This window comes from Cephus cinctus, unplaced genomic scaffold (assembly GCF_000341935.2).
Source record: "Cephus cinctus unplaced genomic scaffold, Ccin1 Ccin1_scaffold0189, whole genome shotgun sequence".
Taxonomy (NCBI): Eukaryota; Metazoa; Arthropoda; class Insecta; order Hymenoptera; family Cephidae; genus Cephus; species Cephus cinctus.
This window is the reverse complement of record NW_014332911.1, coordinates 84,700-101,528: the sequence shown is the minus strand read 5'-3', so window position 1 is coordinate 101,528 and position 16,829 is coordinate 84,700. Positions and strand designations below refer to the sequence as shown.

At 40.3% G+C, this 16,829-nt stretch overlaps 4 protein-coding genes across 12 annotated transcripts; 1 reads left to right on the top strand and 3 right to left on the bottom strand.

The window, feature by feature from the left end:
* Positions 1 to 176: 176 nt before the first annotated feature.
* LOC107264674 (putative inorganic phosphate cotransporter) lies at positions 177 to 5,967 on the bottom strand. Of its 2 annotated transcripts, XM_015733183.2 has the most exons (5): positions 5,828 to 5,967; positions 5,539 to 5,753; positions 2,967 to 2,993; positions 2,324 to 2,538; positions 177 to 2,255 (listed from the first exon to the last, which is right to left on the bottom strand). In XM_015733183.2, the coding sequence occupies exons 2-5, from the start codon at positions 5,627 to 5,629 to the stop codon at positions 1,020 to 1,022; spliced, it is 1,569 nt and encodes a 522-aa protein (XP_015588669.1). In that variant the 5' UTR covers positions 5,630 to 5,753; positions 5,828 to 5,967; the 3' UTR covers positions 177 to 1,019. The 2 variants fall into 2 exon arrangements, with proteins under 2 accessions (XP_015588669.1, XP_015588670.1); XM_015733184.2 differs by lacking the exon at positions 2,967 to 2,993.
* On the top strand, positions 3,052 to 12,194 carry LOC107264673 (cilia- and flagella-associated protein 52). Of its 8 annotated transcripts, XM_025081849.1 has the most exons (13): positions 3,052 to 3,622; positions 3,725 to 5,184; positions 8,945 to 9,067; positions 9,149 to 9,320; positions 9,406 to 9,605; positions 9,687 to 9,864; positions 9,962 to 10,211; positions 10,332 to 10,605; positions 10,674 to 10,846; positions 10,933 to 11,081; positions 11,198 to 11,343; positions 11,408 to 11,559; positions 11,624 to 12,194. In XM_025081849.1, exons 4-13 carry the CDS (start codon positions 9,275 to 9,277, stop codon positions 12,096 to 12,098), a joined length of 2,043 nt encoding a protein of 680 aa, XP_024937617.1. In that variant the 5' UTR covers positions 3,052 to 3,622; positions 3,725 to 5,184; positions 8,945 to 9,067; positions 9,149 to 9,274; the 3' UTR covers positions 12,099 to 12,194. The 8 variants fall into 8 exon arrangements, with proteins under 8 accessions (XP_024937617.1, XP_015588665.1, XP_015588664.1 ...); XM_015733178.2 differs by lacking the exons at positions 3,052 to 3,622; positions 3,725 to 5,184 and adding an exon at positions 6,605 to 6,738; XM_015733176.2 differs by lacking the exons at positions 3,052 to 3,622; positions 3,725 to 5,184 and adding an exon at positions 6,609 to 6,738 and having other exon boundaries at positions 9,026 to 9,084; positions 9,201 to 9,320.
* On the bottom strand, positions 6,884 to 8,528 carry LOC107264677 (baculoviral IAP repeat-containing protein 5). Its single transcript, XM_015733194.2, has 4 exons — positions 8,305 to 8,528; positions 7,999 to 8,214; positions 7,808 to 7,928; positions 6,884 to 7,152 (listed from the first exon to the last, which is right to left on the bottom strand). The coding sequence occupies exons 1-4, from the start codon at positions 8,331 to 8,333 to the stop codon at positions 7,030 to 7,032; spliced, it is 489 nt and encodes a 162-aa protein (XP_015588680.1). The 5' UTR covers positions 8,334 to 8,528; the 3' UTR covers positions 6,884 to 7,029.
* Positions 12,195 to 12,450: 256 nt separating the features above from the next.
* LOC107264678 (autophagy protein 12-like) lies at positions 12,451 to 13,727 on the bottom strand. The gene is made up of 3 exons (XM_015733195.2): positions 13,188 to 13,727; positions 12,973 to 13,109; positions 12,451 to 12,885 (listed from the first exon to the last, which is right to left on the bottom strand). Exons 1-3 carry the CDS (start codon positions 13,372 to 13,374, stop codon positions 12,763 to 12,765), a joined length of 447 nt encoding a protein of 148 aa, XP_015588681.1. The 5' UTR covers positions 13,375 to 13,727; the 3' UTR covers positions 12,451 to 12,762.
* Positions 13,728 to 16,829: the final 3,102 nt, after the last annotated feature.

Here is a 16,829-nt window from a genome sequence, read left to right as displayed (position 1 = left end):
AAAACCTATCGTCTAATCAGTAATAGAAGATAAAACTATAGACGGTCTACACTCGATGAGTAGGGCATCCATTAATTTCTTGAACGTGTTTGTAACATATCGCATAAAAACGCAATCTTTTCAAATATTTTTCGGTCATCTGATTCGAGAAATATTGTGAAATCGAATGAACGCCGTTCCATGCCAAAGCAGAATTCTCATTTGACATATATACATATACATATAGCGAATAACACGCTAAAATATATGGCGTCTCAGACACCTTTTCCTTAGATACCTTCAATAATAGAGTTAAATTTAAAAATATGTGTAAAGTATATTTTAAAAACAGATTGGAAACAGCAACGTTAATTACGTAAGTTAAAAATGCTTAAAAAATAACTTATATCAACGTTGGGGTGTTTTGCACTGAAGATCTAATCTAACCTGAAAAGTGTCTTGGACATTCGATACGAGTGCCGTTTCATTGCCCCGACAATAGCTTCTCGAAAGCATCCAATCCATGCATCAAATATAATAGTACCCGAAAATTTCTTTGAACATTTATCCAAGTATTATATATGAATATACAAATATGAGAGGTCCTTATTATATCATGATAATATGTATTTCCTCGGATGAGTAGCGCCTGTCGATGGTCACGACACCGCTAAAGCTACACATTACGTATTATAGAAAGATACATTAAGAGCCAGCACTCGGTACTAAAAGTCGCCGAGCGATTTGAGTGACTTGCTATGTACACGACTGATTGGGATGGATGTGGCTGATGTATCTGAAAGTTTGGTGATGCTCTTTTGTCGTTACTTTTCGATCCTCGATTCGGAAAAGGGCCTAATTGCAAGAAATCGGAATGAGGTGGGCGGTACGAGCCCTGGAGGATAATGATTAGGTTTAGAAATTCTGTTAGCGAGCATTAACGAGTTAACATTATCGAATTATATATGACGCTCGCAAATTGTTAATTCGCCGACTCGAACTCGTCTATTAATTTCTGCACCGGGATCGCCGTTCTTCCCCTATTGCGTACCATCCTTCGCGGGTGTCGCTTGCGGCTCCTCTCCGGCGGCTTTCCGTCTTTTCTCTTCATGATCGTTTATCAGGAATTCAGGAGAATTCCAAGGCTGTACATCGCCACTTGCGTATAAAATGAAAACAATATTGGTGATTATGAAAACACCCAACACTATCCAAAAGACCAAGCGCCACTCGGAAACTGTCTGATTTGGCGTCAGAACTCCAACAATGTACGGCGTCAGGATACCAGTAAAGGCCCCGATGCCATTCACCAAGGCCATTAATGTTCCTGAATAGTTTGGACTGAGATCCAGGGCGTTCACCTTCATTCCTGGATAGAAGGCGCCCATTAGTGTCATACCGAGAGTAAAGAGGATGACCACCGTCACTCTGTCGCAGCCGGCATAGGAAGCGCCGATGATAAACAGACCAGGTCCCACCGAGGCGATGGTGGTGCCAAGCTTTCGCACGTTCGTTCTGGATATATAGCCTTTAACGATGATCCAGTCAGCCAACCAGGATGACAGGACACTGCAGAGCCACATGCAGAGGTAGGGAAGTGACGATAGCATGCCATTGTTCTTTATTGAGAACTTGAGGACGCTGCTCATGTACTTTGGTAGATCCGTGATCATCGTGAAGAAACCCCAATCGTGTCCAATTTGAGCGAAGATCAGGGCCCATAGTGGTTTCGAGGTCATAATATGTCTCCACGGAACCGCCGGTACCTTATTATGAGTGTGCTCTTTCATGAAACCGTGTAAGAATTTCTTTTCTCTCTCACTGACGAACGGATGCTCATTGGGATTATTGTAGCAAATTATAGTGAAGATGATAAACCAGAGAATAGCGATAGAACCGAATACGTAAAAGACGGGTGGCCAAGAAAAGTAGTGAATGATGAATCCTGTGGTGGTCGTAGCGAAGACTGTTCCCAATTGAGCACCGGCAAAGACCAAGGATCCGATCACTGATCTTTCCTGGGGCGGTGTCCACTTGGAAAGCAAAGCGTTCAACGCGGGATAGGTTGTACCCTCGCCAAGCCCCATAAGAAAGCGCAGGACGATCAGGCCAGTCGAATCCCCCAATTGGACGGCCAGCGGAGTGAGCAGCGTAAAGACGGCAGTCGAGAGAATTCCTAAGCTTAGGGCATACTTGCCGCCAAACTTTTCGGCCAGGATACCGCCAGGTAAATGAGTAATGACGTAACCCCAGAAGAAGGACGACAAAATGATACCCTGTGGACAACGAAGCAAGATGGCTCCGTATGAATGGAGTCGCTCAGAATCTCAAAGAACGTTTATACCTGAGTGTATTCGTCCCAGTCGTACGTTCCGGCTCCGGAGGAACCGGAGGACGGCGTATCCGAATACGAACAGGTGTCATCTGTATAGTTATGACTTTCGAGCGGGATGACCATCTCCGTGATTGCCAGCGAAAGACATATTCTCATGGTGTACGCGTTGAAAACCGCGAGGAATCCCATAATCGCGAACACCCATCGCTGCTGCACCCGCACGCCTGAAATACAGTGAAAATATATATATATATACATTTCGTAATTCTAAGATCGAGGGATCGATTAATACCTAGGATCGACTGATCGTAAGATTTAAACTGTTTAAAGACGCTTTCGTCAATCTATCTGGTAATTAATAAGATTTCAAAGATATATGACAGTGCTATCACAGAATTCCTTCAAGCCGTTACAATTTTTATCTTATCTATATAGCCCCGAGTATTTCGAATATCAGTGAAAATCTCAAGAGAGTTACGTAACATTTATTGAAGCTGGTACATTTGTTTCATGACGGTATGCTCATCTCGTGGAAAGAGACGCGACATGTTGAAAGGAATAATCGGATAAATAAATAAACTAGACAAAGACTACAGAAAAAATGTCCAAGTTGCTTCTTTTATATTCTTTTAATTTTTGGCAATGTACTTACAGCAGACCTTCCAAGCCGACAGCATCTCTAGTTGGACAGTAGAAAAATAAAAAAAATAAATTAGCACTCTTCCTCGGAGGTCAGGTCAGGTCAGGTGAGGTGAGATCAGTCGACGAACGAGAATCAATTAGCTTTAGCGTTCTGTATCTATATATTATAGACGTATGTCTATAAGTACGTTCTAAAGGTGATGCAGCTCGGTTGGCCTGCAGACGCGCGACACACGTCGTGCGAGCGACTGAGCTGCTACCCTCAACAAATTCGCTTTATATCCACGTGCTCGGACCTCGATAAGGCCGCAGGATCGTCGGCTATCTGCATTTACAGATAGATCACATGCGCAGATCGGCCAGATAGCGACTGGTCCAATATCCACGCACGCTTCATTCGTCGGAACGATTTTCCAATTAGGGTATACGTATATTAACGGGCTTTTTGCATCTCTTAAGATTCGTTAAAACGGCATAGAAGACGCGTAGCATGCTGTCACGGAAACACGTGCATGGAAGCGGCGATTTTGTGGAAATGAGCGAGAGAGAGATTGGGGCTGGGGAGCACGAGGTAGGGAAGCGAGGAGAGAGAGAGGGCGAGAGAGATTGACATATTGATTTTACGTTTCATGTGTCGATCGATCGATTTCATCTCAGAATAACACGGTGAGATCTCGTCTTACGCAAGACAATCACACGAATCCTTCTGTGATTATAAAAGTGCTCGAGTAAAAAATCAAGGTGTTTTTCTTTTCTCTTTTTTCTCAGGCGTACCTGCAGATCGAACAATGACTAATTCGTCAGCGAATACGATCATCGGATGAGTCAGTTTCATTGATGAACATATGTTACTTCTAATTGTTGTCTACCGTGCTTTTACTACGTCATCGTTAAAAGTCAAAGAAATAAAAAAGAGGATGGGAATATCAAGAAGACTTTATCATGGAAAAACTATACGATTCGAGGATACCTCACTGATTCTGATTTGGTTCCGCTTGTTTACTACACGATGTTTCCTACGCTTTAATTGCCTGATAATTCCAGTTGCTTTTATTAGAGGGATATCTTGACTTTACACGTACACATATAACTGAATATTTAACACGAGTTGCGCGGATCCGTCAGACGATAACGCTTATAAATAATAAAAGATGATGATAAAAAAGATGATGATGATGATGATAATAACAATAAGACGCGTCAACCAGCTGGTAAAGAGTTGACAGGTATGACTGGATATGACAATGAAATCGAGACTCATGGAGGTGGTGTGGACATGTCAAAATACTACGTGAATAATACCGTAGGTATAAAATTATCTATTGATACGTAGCAACCCTCTTAAAAGTTATATCGACTGTCCAGAGTATTGGAACGCGATCGGAACGGTCTTCGTGGCAAAAGTGGCAAAAGATCTGTTACTCAAAGTTTTTTCTCGAAATATTTGCGGCATGGTCTTCCCTTTTGACACTTGAAATAAATCCTACTTCCGCGTTGTGCCTCGGATGTGCCGTTATGGCCGCACCAGTGAGTACTCGGTGGTACACTCGGGTACTCGGGCACCCGAGCAAATCGAGGACAAGGGCTACAGAACGAATCCTTCGGATGTATCGGCGACTATTGCGCGGGTCACGCTCGAGTAGCCACTGATAAAATTTAAGGACGAATTGGTTACATTATATAACGTGTGATCCAGCATCCAAAAACATGGAAAAACGAGAGATCAAGAATGTCTCTAATGCTCTCGATAACATGAAATTTGGCTTGCACAGCTTCCGCCTCGAGGGTTCTCATAATATTACGGGACCTGACGAACGATCGAACGGCATATGGGAATCGACTTCTGAAACGAATAAGGACCGTCTGCCGCAGATCTATTTACGTGGGAGGTTGAAAGGTGCTTTCCTTCTCGAACGTATAACAAGAGACAAGCGCGATAACGTCCACCATTAGTTACCATCGTTGACGGGCTATTCGAAAGCATTCCAAGATTTTTAGAGTTTCCTCCACGAAATATCCTGAAGCTTTAGCTGCCGGAAGCTGGAGTCTATGAGATTTTACGAAATTTCACAGTGAGACCGAAATGCCGAGGACAAATAATTAAAACGACGCAGTCTCTTCAGTCTCTTTGACCGAAACTCTACGTAATAATAGAGATAGAGTGGAAGCTACTACTGCTACTGCTACTGCTGCTCCTTCGGTACGATAAACGACGGCACATTGATACGGTAACGACCCTTGCTATCTTAATTGTTTAAATGCCAAGTGTGATAATTTACGAGCGAGGATGATTCCGTCGCGTTTCGAAGCCAAATAAACATTAAGCCACTCTGCGGCCTATCTGACTCGTCACAAGTATATGTACTTTCAAATATCTTAGATTGAACGAAGAAAGAAAAATTCATATCATTTATGCAGGACAGATTGATGGACAGCAGAAATACGAGGGCAAAAAGAAGACTCGGTATTTATCCTGAGAAATTTACATCGCGACTTGCACTCCATGGTCATTTCCCGTTTCGTAATACGATTGGCTTTCAGGCTTTCAAGCTTTCATGGTAATAATACCGCCGATTCCTCACCTCTGTAAAGATATCCTTGTCTCGTCTTCTTCCTCCTCCATTCGCACGAGAGAAGTGGCCTCTTCTCATCCGGCCAACTGACTTTGTCCATTCTCCCAATGGACCTTCCTTTCAATTTGTCTTCCTGTCTGTCTTCCTTTTTCAATTTATTCTCATAGTCGCGTATTGGCCTCTTTCGACGCTCTACACGACGATCATTACTCCTGATATTTTATCTAAAAATTAGTTATCGAAGTCAGACGTTATCGCAATATTTCCAACTACATATGGCGCTCGATAATGTACTTACTGCTCACCAAGAACCGCCTTGCCTGTATCCTCTGCTTCTCTACAGCTTTTCATGGAACTTTCAGAGTTTTCAAATGGTTTACCAATTCCCTATTGCAATTACAGAAATGGCAGGAATAATCCTTGTCCCGGTAGGATTACATTTTATTTCAAAGAAACGTCAGCGTACACACGAGTCCATCGCCATCCACAACAATTTCGAATCCTGCACGCGTCAGAATCATCTGAACCGTGAGTTTGCCATATCAAAACAAACAGCAAGAGATATTACACTAAGTTCGACTATCGCAGACATTGTATTTCGTTCCGAAGATTAGCGGGTAGCAAATAAGCATTTCAATGTACGGAGATTTCGAATGCCGTCACCTTCGACATTAAGCGTTTACGAATAATTATAAAAATTATGAAAATCACAAAAATCGTCAGACTTGTGATACTTAACGAGACACACACTGATAATTAAATTATGTTAATTACTAATTTTAGCAAAAGTTTCATTATACCTTTGATAGTCTTGACTTGCTGTAATAACGACGTTAAGAAAAAGATGAAACTCGGATATTCGGCCGAGTTCGAAAAACAGTAATTACCAGATTTCCCGATGAGATTAACAGTATACGATCAATATGAGAACTACCGTCGCCGCGATATCTTCAAGACGGATTATTTGGTATATAGCTGCTGTATCTGATCGTTTGTATCTACGACAAGCCGATTATTTGCTTGTCAAATCAATGCCAATGTACTTCGTTCTTCGGGCAATCTAACGTGTAGGTGTAGGACGGACGCTCGTGCGCGATGCCATCCCGATTAAACACTTGCGCTGGCAACGAATTGACAGATCTGCGTGACAAAACTCTACACGTATATTAGGGACGTGGCTCTTTCGGAATCTTATTTATGACTCCACTGGTGAGATAATAACGGTCGCAACTACTTACTTAAGATTTTATCGCTCTTGTTATTTAGCTGCTCCCGTACCATAAATTCTATATTAAGGACCCTGGGAATATTACAAGGCGCCTTGTGTTTATGACACCTCGAGATTTTACACACATTTTACCTGCTGATTAATTTTATTGGTTTTATTTTGACATTCATTGCCCTCAATGTTGAAGCTTAAATCGGAAAGTAGACAAAATCTTGCAACCATGATGCGGCTTCAGCGCCAGACGTGACTCCTCAAATCGTAGAAAATCCAATCTATTTTTTCTGACTTGCCGAAAAACGGCCTGAACAGCTAGATTTATAAATTACAGGTATTCGATCGATCATCGCCGCCATTTCCTTTTTCAAACTAATAATCGAATTGTTCATCTCTTGCGTCTGGAAGGAAACAAATATTTCTCAGATAAGTTGGAGATAATACTTCAGAATCACGAGTATTGCCGACATTCCGCGCGAATACAGTTTCCCAACGTTTTCAAACCTCATTCCTCGACGATCTTTTTTGTTTCGTCGTTTGTGACGATAACATCTTAATAAACTAATAACAAGCTAATAAAGTATATCTCAAATAGATTAACACTGGATCTGCAACGATAATCCTATTTAGATAAGATTGCGTCGTATACAACGGATCCGCTTGTCAGTCCACTTACGACTTGCCTACTTTAAAAAACTTCAAAAACAAAGCACAACTTAATTGCAATCTCAACAAAATAATTACGATCACGCAAATTACTTTAGACTCACTTGGAATTACAATATAAACTTATCATTCAATAAATGTATTAGCATGAAAAATTGATACCTCTGCGTTATCCTGATTACAATAAAATGACATCGAATAACGCTTCTCTTGATCTCAAAGATTTTAACAGATGTGCTATCAGTTTCTTGATCGCTGAGGTCTTTTATAAGAAAACACATGCTACTTATCGATCATCAGCTTGTAACTGGAAGCCCCCATTCTGCTGAAGCTCCAGATCGAGAAATGTTTGCTTTCGTTTAGGAACTGCATTATTCGTATAGTACCTACTTTGCAGCTTAAGGTGTATTCGTTAATGAGATTAAAAAATTCCCGAACCGTCCACTGTTTCTCGTCTTGTTTGTTCAGCTTAATGTATGGACAAGAGGTTGTGTGCTTTACATGTTCATCCCTGAAAGAATAGATTGTTGCATGCATGGCAAAGGAGTAAATATCAGACTTAAAATTTATGAAATACTTACCATGGATCATCATCAGGATCCCAACCATCCATCTGCTTCTTACACACAAAACATTCCACCAAGTCGGGTTCGTCGTTGCCACCAATAGCCACAAAACCGGCTGCAGCCATACGTTCTGGATTGCACTGACTGTTGGGGGACTGAAACGGCCAATTGACGAAGGTCTCCAGCCTCTGTTTCGTCCAGAAGTTCGGTCCAATGCTTTCGCATAAACTGCTGTTGTTGAACGTACAACAATATCCATTTAGTCTCGTTTCTGTTGTCTTGTTTATTTCAACTATAACCCCGACACAAATGTATACTCACGAGCATGGGTCTATTACGCTTTCTGACATATTCCCAGTTATTAAATAATAAAATCAAAATTATATTTCTTTTATTCAGTTTTATTTGACAATGAAGTTCCCTGTCGTTGCAACGATTGTAATTAAACCAAACCAAACAGCAATCCGTAATGCATAAAGACTAGAGCTCTAGTCCTCATGCCGTAACGTCTCGATAAAATTTCAAACGTATCTTTAGCAGCGTTTTCATCATATACATATGCTCCTACTGCATCTAATTACATCGCCTCTGAACTCCAATGAAAACACGTGAGGCCCACCAATCACACTCGAATGCAACTGTTTACCAATGGGACAACACGTATTCACAGGAAATTCGCGTTGTGTTATTGGTCGAGAGTTGCGTTCGTACATGCGTTTGGTTGGACTCGACGTATCCATGGCATGGCGGCAGACGGTTGCAGCACCTAACAGCTCGACTATGTTGAGAAACCTCAGAGTGCTGTTAAATTGTTCTGCTTCATTAAACTTTTGCCTAAATGGTGAAATTAGGCCTGAGGTTGGCGTCTCATGAATCGCAACGATGCGCAAACCGTTTAAATCCACGTGCTATAATGTATTCATACTCCAACAAACACTATTATTTTTCTTTTACGTTACAGAATATGTTCCCTTAATTACTTCGAGGAAGTTTTTCCCTCAAAGACGAAATCACAGAAGATATCTCAGTCTTTTTTTTACAGTTTCCGTTCTCCATTTGATGAACTGTTTTACGCCATACAGAGGTAGTGTTGCCATCTCGGTAAGCGGCAATCCTTCAAAGTACATTTTATAATTTCCGACTTACCTGTTTTTTTTTTAACAAGTGATCACCGTGGTAACGATATCCTAGTAACTTCTGACATCGTTTGTTGTCAGAGACGCCAAGTTTAAGGACAAGAGACAAATAAAGAGCTATCACACTTTACTCTACACGAGGAAGCTTAAGGGAAATGGACGTAAAGATGCTCAAATCTCTTGGAATAATAGCTTTTGACGGTGAGCCATTTACATATAATCCAGCAAAAATACGCAAATTTCTTTTGGCCATTACTTATCTATCGGTATTAAAAACCATCAATAGGATTAACGAAGAACGGTTTGTGTGTCCATCCCGATCAGGAGCACCTCATTTATCCCATGGGACATCAAGTCACGATAAAAGATATTGCATCGGGTAAACAAACGTTCTTAACGGGCCATACAAATCTGATATCAGCTCTGTGCATTTCTGCATGCGGTAAATTCATCGGCACTGGACAGATCAGTCATCTTGGTTTCAAGGTCGGTACGTTAATCGGAACATTTCGCGACGATCGCGAGAGAATAATTGAGGATTATGAAATTGAAATAATTGTTCCTTAGACAATGGTCATTGTCTGGGACTACGAGGAACGCAGTGTGAAGGGCAGTCACGAGATTCACAAAGTTCGAGTGGAGGATGTGTGTTTTTCACGAGACAGTAATTACCTGATAAGTTTAGGAGGAAGAGACGACGGTAATATCGTTATATGGGACGTGATTAAGAACGAGGCAATGTGTGGTGCGTGCGAAACTTCTTCTGCAATGAGATTAACCTCTGCGCAATACGTTTGAATAACCGATATAAGGCAGAGTGAAGAAATAGTTGCAAATTTCAGGTGCCTTTGCGAGCAACGAGATTGCGGGTAACGCGTTCATCATTTCGAGAACCAATAATCGTGATAAATGCTTTGTGACGGCCGGTGATAATACTTTTAAAGTTTGGCGAATAGATCCTGCTTCCCGCAAGGTTCACGGAGTTAATGTTAAAGTGGGAAAACTTCGGCGGAGCATAAACTGTATCGCAATTGATGAGAGGGACGAAAATGCATACTGTGGAACTTCCTCTGGAGACATTATACGGGCAAGGTTTTCTCTGTTTCCATTGTTTCTCCCATTGAACCAGTTAATCTTAATACAATTAATCTCTCTCTCTCTCTCTCTTTCTTTGTTATCCTATTGCCTATTCTTCTCATATCTGCCACGAAGACTGAACTATCATCGCGATTTGGCGCACACGGAACCAGTTCGGAATCCGATAATGATCGGATGCTACTCCAAGATACCAAAGGACTTGAAGAAAATGAAAGCAGGCGAGGGTGAATTGTACGCCGGTGGCGTGAGGGTTGTTTTGCTTCTAAAGGATGGCAGAATAATTGTGGGAGCTGGTGACGGTACGGTAGATCTCGTCGAGATCATAGAAAACGATATCAACGTGACAAATAAGAGCGTGAAACTCCCAAACGCACCGCGCATACAATCGGTTAGTCCGTTATTAATTACAAATGCACATGCGGGATTCCGTTGCGTTAAACTTGGTTTTATCTTCAGTATTTGACCGAGAACGTGACAGGCTCGATCACGTCTATCGAATTATTAGGAACTCAATTTATATTGGTTGGTACGAGTCGCTGTGAGATTTATCAATTGAAACTGTCGAACTTTGACATGCGCCTTTTAGTTACATGTCATACTAGTGCCATATACGACATTGCATTCCCACAGTGAGTACTTTTCATAATTGAATCATATTTTTTTCACTTGCTCTGTTTCTCGGCAACTAAGACCGTAGCTGCTGTCAATGTTGCAGTAATTACTCCGAAGTATTTGCCACCGGAAGCACGAACGACATAAGATTATGGTGCCTCGAGACGCAAAAAGAACTCTTGAGAATCGCAGTGCCAAATTTCGTTTGTTCAAGCCTCTGCTTTTCTTACGACGGAAAAATGATTATCTCAGGTACATACGCGACCAGCACTGTTTCAGTCAGTAACCTTAATGCCTCGTGTACATACATTTTTCCTCTCTCACTCTTTCTCATTATCTTTCTTTATTTCTTTCTCTCATTGTTATAGCATGGAACGATGGAATTATAAGGGCATTCGCAGCTCAGACTGGAATCCTCGTTTTTCTTATTCACAATGCCCACATCAAGGCTGTATCGGCTGTTGGCATAACGAAGGATGGGAAAAAAATAATAAGCGGCGGTTGCGACGGTCAGGTAAATCTTCAAGACAACAATTAACCTAACAACAGATTTTCTACCATTAAGTGTTGTGAGGCAGGTCAGAATCTGGGACATAAGACCTAACGTGCAGCGTTTATCCGCTGTTTTAAAAGAGCATCGAGGAGCCGTAACATCATTACACATTTCGCAGAACGACGAAAATGCAATAAGTTCAAGCACGGACGGAACGTGCATCATATGGGACTTGACGTGAGTAAGAGTTTGCGAAGTGTATAAAAATTCATCGTCTATAATGCAACGTCACAATTTACAGACTGGCAACAAGAAAAAAGGTTCTAATGGGTAACACAATGTACATGTCGAGTCGATTCAGTCCAAATGGTGTTCAAATCTTGACTTGCGGTACCGATCGCAAAATTGCTTTTTGGGAAACACTCGACGGCCTTATGGTGCGCGAAATTGAAGGTTCTACCGCAGGGTCACTCAATTGTTTGGACATTGGTCCAGACGGGCAGCATTTTGTAACCGGTTCTAACGATTGTATTGTTAAACTTTGGGACTACGATTCCGCGGAAACAACGCACATTGGTATGGGACATGCAGCTATTATCACAGCGTGTAAATTCAGTCCCGATGGCAGATGTATTGTAACCGTGAGTGCCGACGGTGCCATTATGATTTGGGAGTGTCCATTCATATCTCAATTCGAGGAAACAAGAATTGATAAATGTTCGGATAGCGTAGCAACACAATCGACTTGCAGCATCAGAGAGGAGGCGTGGAATTAAGTCACGTTTAAATTCATTCAATGACGAAGAATATGTTGTGATAGATACGACATTTAATTTCGAAGCGGTTGATACAGTGTTAAGGTCGCTCCTTAATGCAAGCCTGCAAAGCCTAACAAAAATTATGAAGAAAGTGCTTCGTTTCGACCGCTCGAGCCAAGAAATAACAGCTTAATCGGACTGCGTGAAGCTAATACACTCCTCTCTTGGCAATGTGAAAAGTCAATTGTCAAACGACAACGTTGTAAGACCCACGAAAAATTCTCCCGTTATATGAAATAAAGTCGTCTTCTTCAAATTCATTAAAGTCGTGCACGGGTAAAATGGCTTTGAATCAGAGTAGTTGCAAGACTAAATAATAATCGACTTTAATGAGAGCCTTTACAGTGAAAGCACGGTAATATATTTTTGTCATATTAAATTACATCAGCGCGAATAATGCCTATTCACGAGTTTATTTACAATTCACTGTTTGATGTATAGAATAAACTTAAAGTAACAAATAAATGTCCTTCTATTAAGACAGTTAAAACACTTGTAAGTTCTTTAAGATTACAATACAGAGCACATTTCCATACTTCTATGCAACTGAAACCATTAATATTTGTATGGGCCAAATACTCTTGACATTACCACTGTTAAAGATACCTCTTCGACGTATCCATCAGCCCCATGCTTGACTTTTGCAGTAATGGATGATCAACTTTCCATCAGTTCCATAACAGTCGTATAGATTTCTGACCGTTTGATCAGGAGGTGGTGCAAACGTTTGATTGATATAGAGAAACTAAATGGGAAGGAGAATGAAAATAAGTCTACACACCTTTCAACCTTAAGATTATTAGAGTTTTACAGACTGACAAAGAATACGAACCAATCTTTCATTAGCATCAAGCTTTAAGTATCTCTTAATGAATTCTGAGATCCATCCGATATGCTGATCCTGACTGACTGCCCATTTTTTCTTCTTCATGATGGGTGCATTGGCAGTTGCCTTTAATAAAATGTCAACTGTAAAAGTTTCCTGATCATTAAAGTTTACATCTCTCATACAAGCTTAGCTGAAGTTACATATAAATCATTTTATACCTTTAGTTTTATCTTTGGCAAGACTCGATGACGGTGCTTCACTTCCTGGAATAGTATGGTTATCTGAAGATATAACAGTTTCCAGATTTTTTGCACCTGCTTCTGGAGCAAAGAGATCCGGCGTCTCCTCGGGCTTTGTACTCTCCTCCAGACACAGACCAGTCTCTGTCTCCTCGTTGTCAGCCATTCTTTTATAGGATCACAGTAGTCGTTAAAAAGTCTTGTTCTTGCTTATCAATATCTAAGTGCCCAGAAGCTAGACCAGGTTAGATTGACTGTAGCTATTCTGACAAGGAATCACCGAAGATATAACGTCAAAGGCACGCGGTAGTGTGGAAAGACTCTTGATATTTGCGGTATTGACAATATTCACGGAACAATACCAACAATACGTGAAGCTTAACGGGGCCATTGGCAGCCACTAGTGACTATCAGAGCTATCAGACGAGATCTGACATGTCGGTCTGTTCGGTCGAGTGCATCTCGACTGATCTCGACATATGTAAGTATGCGAATGGGACTACGCTGCACAAGCATAGGAAAAATGGTTGGCTGATAGAAAAAGATAGCGACTGGTGGCGGCCAAGCCCTGTCTCTTTCTAATCAGCAGCTGTAGTACGAGAGTATAGAAAACGTAGCTAATGGGAGCATTAAAAAATGAGAGCGATTGGCCGCCACCTCAGTCCATCTTTGTTTATTAGAGCGGACATTTTATCAAGGGGTTAAAGTAGGAATCGCGTTGTCCATGCTATGTGTCGATGGTCGAGTGGAACAGTGGGAATGACTGGGACAGAGATGAGTAGGGAGATGCACAACAGAGATGCAGAGATGAGTGGGGAGATGCACAACGCTCCGGTTTTAGGCGATACCAAAAGCATGGCGCTAAATCGTAGTTCAAGGTTCCTCTCTTTTAACCTTTCTAGGTTGCCCAAACTTTATTTTAAATTTATATATATTTTTTTAAATTTTATCTATGACAGAATCGACTAATATTTTAAACGCCCGCTCGTGTCGCGCGACTGGCGACTTGAGCGATTGCGGATCCTCTCTCGCTGAGGGGTCTGCTATTGCTGTTACTGCTGCCGCTGGTTCTTATAATCTTATAAATACTTTTTTATTTGCAATTTTCAGTTGCAGCGCCAGAAATATTGGTTTTCGCTCTTTACCTCTTATCATGCCGAAAATGAACATTAAAAAATGAATGGCGAAATTCGTTGGTAAATGAAACGACCGAGAACAGTTTAAAGAGAAATTTTGAAATATCATAGATAAATTTATAATAAATTTAATTTAGAATTAATTTGAAATATCATAGATAAATCTTTATCTAGATCATAGATTATAGATCATAGATTATAGATCAATAAATCTTTATCTAGATCATCATTTATCTTTATCATAGATAAATCTTATCATAGATAAATTATAAATTAATTTGAAATATCAAAGATTGAAATATCATAGATAAATCTATAATAAATTTAATTTAGAATTAAACGAGCATCGTGGCTGAGTCAATAACCTGTCAAGATATACCGCTGCTGGTTACGGGTTCGATCCCCCATGAAGAACTCTTTTTTCACCTTCTTTTTTTTTTATTTTACTACAAAAATTATTCAAGGTTCCTCTCTTTTAACCTTTCTAGGTTGCCCAAACTTTATTTTAAATTTATATATATTTTTTTAAATTTTATCTATGACAGAATCGACTAATATTTTAAACGCCCGCTCGTGTCGCGCGACTGGCGACTTGAGCGATTGCGGATCCTCTCTCGCTGAGGGGTCTGCTATTGCTGTTACTGCTGCCGCTGGTTCTTATAATCTTATAAATACTTTTTTATTTGCAATTTTCAGTTGCAGCGCCAAGTGTAAACGCAATAAGATTTACTATGAGAAAATAATTAGCTCACTTCATTACCTGGAATCAATAATCTTGAGAAGCAAATATGGAAATGAGCATTATCTCTGTCTGTAATTGTTCGTCCACGTGAAGAAGGGTGGCGCGAAAGTTCTTAACTGGTGTGCATCTTCATATTATTCTGCTTATATGTAAAGTAAGCGAAACGACAATAGTAAGCAGTTGAATAAACGATCAAATTCTAGAACTACAACTTCCGAAAAAAGCATAAGAAACATATGTTTCTGGCGCCTGGCTAGTACACCCGGTTACGAATCGGGATGTATATGGTTCCGAGACCCCTCTATGGAGAGCATTTTTCTTACAAAAAAAAATGTGCTTTTGCAAATGGGATTAACATATTAAAGAGTGTATCCAATTAATTTATTTATCTTATTACAATAAAGGCATAAACAACGACAACCTGCGGGCTTCCACATCACCCAAGAGGTGCCGCAGTCTATGCGTTCCCATTATTTAACGTAGCGAGTCCCCAATATGTCTATACTACTATCGACCTATACTATTTTTCAAGGTTCCTCTCTTTCAAATTTTCTCGGTTGCCAAACTTTATTTTAAGCTTGTATAACAGTACATTATGCAACAAGGGAGTAAAGTCGTTGATTATTCTCGCGGGTGAGACGTCCCCAATATGTCTATACTACTATCGACCTATACTATTTTTCAAGGTTCCTCTCTTTCAAATTTTCTCGGTTGCCCAAACTTTATTTTAAGCTTATATAATAGTACATTATGCAACAAGGGAGTAAAGTCTTAGATTATTCCCGCGGGTGAGACTTTAGTGCCCGAGCGAAGCGAGGGCAGTAAATCACCCGAGGGAATAACCGACTTTACTCTCGTGTTACATATAGTGCTTTATTCACGACTGACTATAATCGCCACTTTATTCCCTGAAAAGTGGGACTTACTCAGCCACCGTCATAATGATGGAAATATACGTTTTTTCAAAAATTCAAAAAATTCAAAATGTTTAAATTTTTCACCTTTTCAAAACTTTCAAAAATTTTCAAAATTTTCAAAATTCAAAAAAAAATTCAAAATTTTGCGGGAATAAACTAAATTTGCGGGAAAACCAAATATGCGGGAATAAAATGCTACTTTAGTCTTGCTTTTCAGGGAATAAAGTGGCTATTATAGCTCAGTCGTGAATAAAATATTTAAAAAAAAAAGGTTGTCATCGGGATCGAAAATCATTTTCTATTAACTCACAATATTCTCTATCGCAATATCCTTCATAGTAATAAAATAAACATGAGACGTGTTGCGTCTTGTTTCCTTATAACTATTGAAGAACTACTTACCGTGATCCTGCTGCCTGTACGATTGTGAACGACCTGACGCTGCAGGCCCCAATGTGTATTGCTAGTCGCGCGATAGTTAGCAACATTGTTGCAGACGCCCGCTCAGATTCGATCCGTCAGATTCCTAGACTGTTGTGTTGAAGTCGCCAGTACGTGATCTCAATAGACCGATATACTATTCTTCCCAATTGTCCTTTTCTCAATTTCTCTTACTTTTAGATATTTACACGCGTCATGTGTGTGTGAAATATAATGTAAAATAATTGTCGTAATCATCTTCAATGAAGAAACTTTATATTTGAGTGTAGAACTCATATTATTCTAATCGAAACCTTTTGATATCCTATTGCTATTCGTTTATACTTTAATTACTTAAATAGATCGTTTGTGTAATGTTGATATCGCTGATCGTAGTATAGGCCTA